General features: G+C 35.7%; 1 protein-coding gene across 1 annotated transcript; it reads left to right on the forward strand.

The window, feature by feature from the left end:
- Positions 1-476: 476 nt before the first annotated feature.
- LOC100794428 (probably inactive leucine-rich repeat receptor-like protein kinase At5g06940) lies at positions 477-4,081 on the forward strand. Its single transcript, XM_006604310.4, has 2 exons — positions 477-2,971; positions 3,513-4,081. The coding sequence occupies exons 1-2, from the start codon at positions 682-684 to the stop codon at positions 3,878-3,880; spliced, it is 2,658 nt and encodes an 885-aa protein (XP_006604373.1). The 5' UTR covers positions 477-681; the 3' UTR covers positions 3,881-4,081.
- The last annotated feature ends 848 nt before the right edge of the window (positions 4,082-4,929 follow it).

Below are 4,929 nucleotides of genomic sequence, written 5' to 3' on the forward strand. Positions count from 1 at the left end.
TACAATAATTTTTTTTTTTTATAATTTTAAGGTCATAAGGTGATAGAAGTATTCATATTAGGAAGATATCTATGATTATGTAAACAGATCATTTACTTTTAGTATATGTAAAATGCCATTTTTTGTTTGTTTATTTGCTCTAGAAATGTGTTTTTAACAAATAAATACTCATATATGAAAAATAAGAATTACAAGCAACACATTTTCATGAATGATAAATATTTTTTAAGGAACAAAAACAAACATTAGTAAACACTAAAAACATATTTAATCTTATATTTTATAATATTATGTGTTTTTCTATCTTTTCAACACATTTGATATTTTTACCTTATACTTTTTTTTTAATATCTTCACTTCTCTTCCTTTACTGTGGAAATTATTGTACCATTTTCTTGTCCAAATACAATTCCTTTTGACACACCGCAGTGTCATGAAGGGGTAAAAAAGTCTTACAAAAAGAGAGAGAAAGAGAGACTTTTGTGGTTTTTATCAACAAATTCCTCAATGGCCATGATGAGTTTTTTCACGTAAAAATGCAAGCTTTTTTCTCTCCAGCCCATCAAGCTCCAGCAATATCTCTAGAGACAGATTTGACATTCCCACACACTAAGCACTGATATATAGAAACCGTTGTTGAAAATAGCACATAGCAAGTTCTTTTGCAGACACACCAAGCTAATGGCTACTACCACATTCTGTACATACCTATTCCTTCTCTCTGTGTACCTTTCAATCTTCATTAATCTTAGTTCATCTTCTTCAGAAGGTAATATTCTTCTCTCCTTCAAGGCCTCCATTGAAGATTCTAAGAGGGCCTTGTCTAGCTGGTCCAACACTTCCTCAAACCACCACTGTAACTGGACTGGAATCACTTGCTCCACCACACCTTCACTTTCAGTAACTTCTATCAACCTTCAAAGCTTAAACCTTTCTGGAGATATCTCATCTTCAATATGTGACCTTCCAAATCTGTCTTATCTTAACCTTGCTGATAACATCTTCAACCAACCCATCCCTCTTCATCTCTCTCAGTGCAGTTCCTTGGAGACTTTGAATCTCAGTACCAACCTCATATGGGGCACTATCCCGTCTCAGATTTCTCAGTTTGGTTCATTGAGAGTGCTTGATTTGAGCAGAAACCACATAGAGGGAAACATTCCTGAAAGCATAGGCTCCTTGAAGAACCTCCAAGTTCTCAACTTGGGAAGCAACTTGCTTTCAGGTAGTGTACCTGCTGTCTTTGGAAATCTAACTAAACTTGAAGTCCTTGATTTGTCTCAGAATCCTTACTTGGTGAGTGAGATTCCTGAGGACATTGGTGAGCTTGGAAATCTAAAGCAACTTCTGTTGCAAAGCTCTTCTTTTCAAGGTGGAATTCCAGATTCTCTGGTGGGCATTGTCAGCTTGACCCATTTGGATCTCTCTGAGAACAACCTAACAGGTGGGGTTCCAAAGGCTCTACCGTCTTCTCTCAAGAACCTGGTTTCATTAGATGTTTCACAAAACAAGCTTTTGGGGGAATTTCCAAGTGGCATATGCAAGGGACAAGGCCTTATTAACCTCGGTCTCCACACAAATGCCTTCACTGGTTCAATACCCACCTCCATTGGTGAATGTAAGAGTCTTGAGAGATTCCAAGTCCAGAACAATGGTTTCTCTGGAGATTTCCCCCTTGGATTGTGGTCATTACCTAAAATTAAGCTCATCAGAGCTGAAAACAACAGATTCTCAGGGCAGATACCTGAGTCAGTTTCAGGAGCTGTTCAGTTGGAGCAAGTTCAGCTTGACAACAACAGCTTTGCTGGTAAAATTCCTCAAGGTCTTGGCCTTGTCAAGAGCTTATACAGATTTTCTGCTTCTCTCAACCGTTTCTATGGTGAACTTCCTCCAAACTTTTGTGACTCTCCTGTTATGAGCATAGTAAATCTCTCCCACAATTCTCTTTCTGGTGAAATCCCAGAGCTCAAAAAATGCAGGAAACTAGTTTCATTGTCTTTGGCTGACAACAGTCTAACAGGAGACATACCCTCTTCCCTTGCTGAGCTACCTGTGCTTACTTACCTTGATCTTTCACATAACAATCTCACTGGTTCAATCCCACAAGGGCTTCAAAACTTGAAGCTTGCTCTTTTCAATGTGTCCTTCAATCAGCTATCAGGTAAAGTACCATACTCCTTGATTTCAGGTCTCCCTGCCTCATTTTTGGAAGGAAACCCTGGTCTTTGTGGCCCTGGATTGCCTAACTCTTGCTCTGATGACATGCCAAAACACCACATTGGTAGCATCACAACCTTAGCATGTGCCCTCATCTCTTTAGCCTTTGTTGCTGGAACTGCCATTGTTGTTGGTGGGTTTATTTTGAATAGGAGATCTTGCAAGAGTGATCAAGTAGGGGTTTGGCGCTCGGTGTTCTTCTATCCACTCAGAATTACTGAGCATGATCTGCTTACAGGGATGAATGAGAAGAGTTCAATGGGAAATGGTGGGATTTTTGGTAAAGTTTATGTTTTGAATTTGCCTAGTGGTGAACTAGTAGCTGTGAAGAAGTTGGTTAATTTTGGAAACCAGTCCTCAAAAAGTTTGAAGGCTGAGGTCAAGACTTTGGCAAAAATCAGGCATAAGAATGTTGTTAAAATTCTTGGGTTCTGCCACTCTGATGAGTCAGTGTTTCTCATTTATGAATACTTGCATGGAGGGAGCTTAGAGGATTTGATTTCTAGTCCGAATTTTCAGTTGCAGTGGGGAATTCGATTAAGAATTGCCATTGGAGTTGCTCAAGGACTGGCATATCTTCACAAGGATTATGTCCCTCACTTGCTTCACAGAAATGTCAAGTCAAGTAACATTTTGTTGGATGCAAACTTTGAGCCAAAACTCACAGATTTTGCTCTTGATCGAGTTGTGGGAGAAGCTGCTTTTCAATCAGTTTTGAACTCTGAAGCAGCATCTTCATGTTACATTGCACCAGGTATGAGAATTACGAATCACTCAATTACATAAAGCACTAATTGAAAATGCATTCTCCCGTCATTGAACAAACTCATGCAATTCATAGAATTTCCTTTTGATACAAATCAAGACCTATATGCTTTGCTTGAATGTTCACTTTATTGTGAAAGTGCTTGATTTTGTATGCGAACTCTTGAGATGATTCATTTTAGTACTTCTTAACCTTGGCTTCTGATTGATGACTACTCTCTCTGCAAATTTTGCATTAGAATGGGTTTGAGTGGCATGTTAGCTGATAAATTCCACAGGACTTTAGTGGATTTCAATAGAGTTGCATCATCGTACTTGGCTAACTATAACTGCCTAAATTATGTACTATATTTTCACAAGAATATCCAGTAAACCGATTTATAACTCATTTTATTAAATATATTATTGATAGAAAACAATGCATAGAATATCATCAATATGAATGCTGGCAACAAATATTTAATTTTGCTTATTGTATAAGTTAGCCAATAAACATTGACATGCTAACTAACTCTATTGTTGCATTGCAGAAAATGGCTACACTAAGAAAGCAACTGAACAATTGGATGTCTACAGCTTTGGTGTGGTATTGCTAGAGCTAGTGAGTGGCAGGCAAGCAGAGCAAACAGAGTCAAATGACTCACTTGACATTGTGAAGTGGGTCAGAAGGAAAGTGAATATCACTAATGGGGTGCAACAAGTTCTTGACCCTAAAATATCACACACTTGTCACCAAGAAATGATTGGAGCTTTAGACATAGCGCTTCATTGCACTTCTGTGGTGCCTGAGAAAAGGCCATCCATGGTAGAAGTTCTAAGAGGCCTTCACTCCTTGGAGTCAAGAACTTGCATTGCAAATTTGCATGAACCAAATGAGGAACCCTCCATTCCAGTCTGAACTTCTATGTTCCAACTCAAAGACTGCCTTGTTTTTTGTTGAGTCTTTGTATGTAAATTTTAAGCTTTGTATTTCACATCATTTTTTTTCTTTTCAATCTGATGATTATATAGGAATGGTTTGGCCACGATACATTCTATGTTTGGCATTGAATTCCAAGTGTTAATGATACTCAGGAGTACCATCACGTATTTGTTTAGACACATACTTTAATGATGTAGGCTCAAGGTCGAAGTAGATAACACCAGCTTCACTATATTATTTTATTTTTCGTTCTGTCCTTATGGCAGTAGGCTGTGGAGGAACCAACTATACTATACATAAAGGAAAAAGTTCGGCCAATGCTGTAAAAAACAAGTGAATTTTTTTATATTGGCAAAAAGAATGAGTTGATAGAAGAGGGAAGTATTTGAGTCATGAAAAGTGGTTTGACATGTTACATTGTGTCTCAATCTTAATTTTTTTATAAATATTATTCATAATAACAATTTATTTATTCATAATAAATTAAAAATATAATATATACGTATATTAAAAAGTATTTATTTGTTATAAATTTTAATTTCTTTACAAATACACATTTTAATTATGATATAATTTATATATTAAAAATATTTATTTATTTACTTTAGTTGTATAAAATAATCATTTATCATGTCATTCCTATGCAATGCTGATAAACTCAAAAAGTGATTCAATTTATTTTGGATTAAAGCGGTATTGGTAGTTGGAATTGCGATCTTTATTGTTGTGCTTTGGCATGTCATTAATAAAGTCTCACTTCCTCATTTTACACTTTTATTTTATTTTATATAAATATTTAAATTTTATTAATGTTTTATTTACTATTATCTTTAAAAATAATAATCAAAGAATATAAAATATTTTTTTATTAAAAAAACAATGTTCACTTCCTTTTTAAAGAGTGGGATTTTATAATATTAAAAAAAAAACAAATGCATGTCTTTCTCTCTCTTTGCAAACAAGGAAAACAAATGCGTATACTCTCCAATTTATTTTTGCATTGGTTGATGTTGAACTTGATCCCA

Source organism: Glycine max, chromosome 19 (genome assembly GCF_000004515.6).
Source record: "Glycine max cultivar Williams 82 chromosome 19, Glycine_max_v4.0, whole genome shotgun sequence".
In the NCBI taxonomy this organism is placed as follows: domain Eukaryota; kingdom Viridiplantae; phylum Streptophyta; class Magnoliopsida; order Fabales; family Fabaceae; genus Glycine; species Glycine max.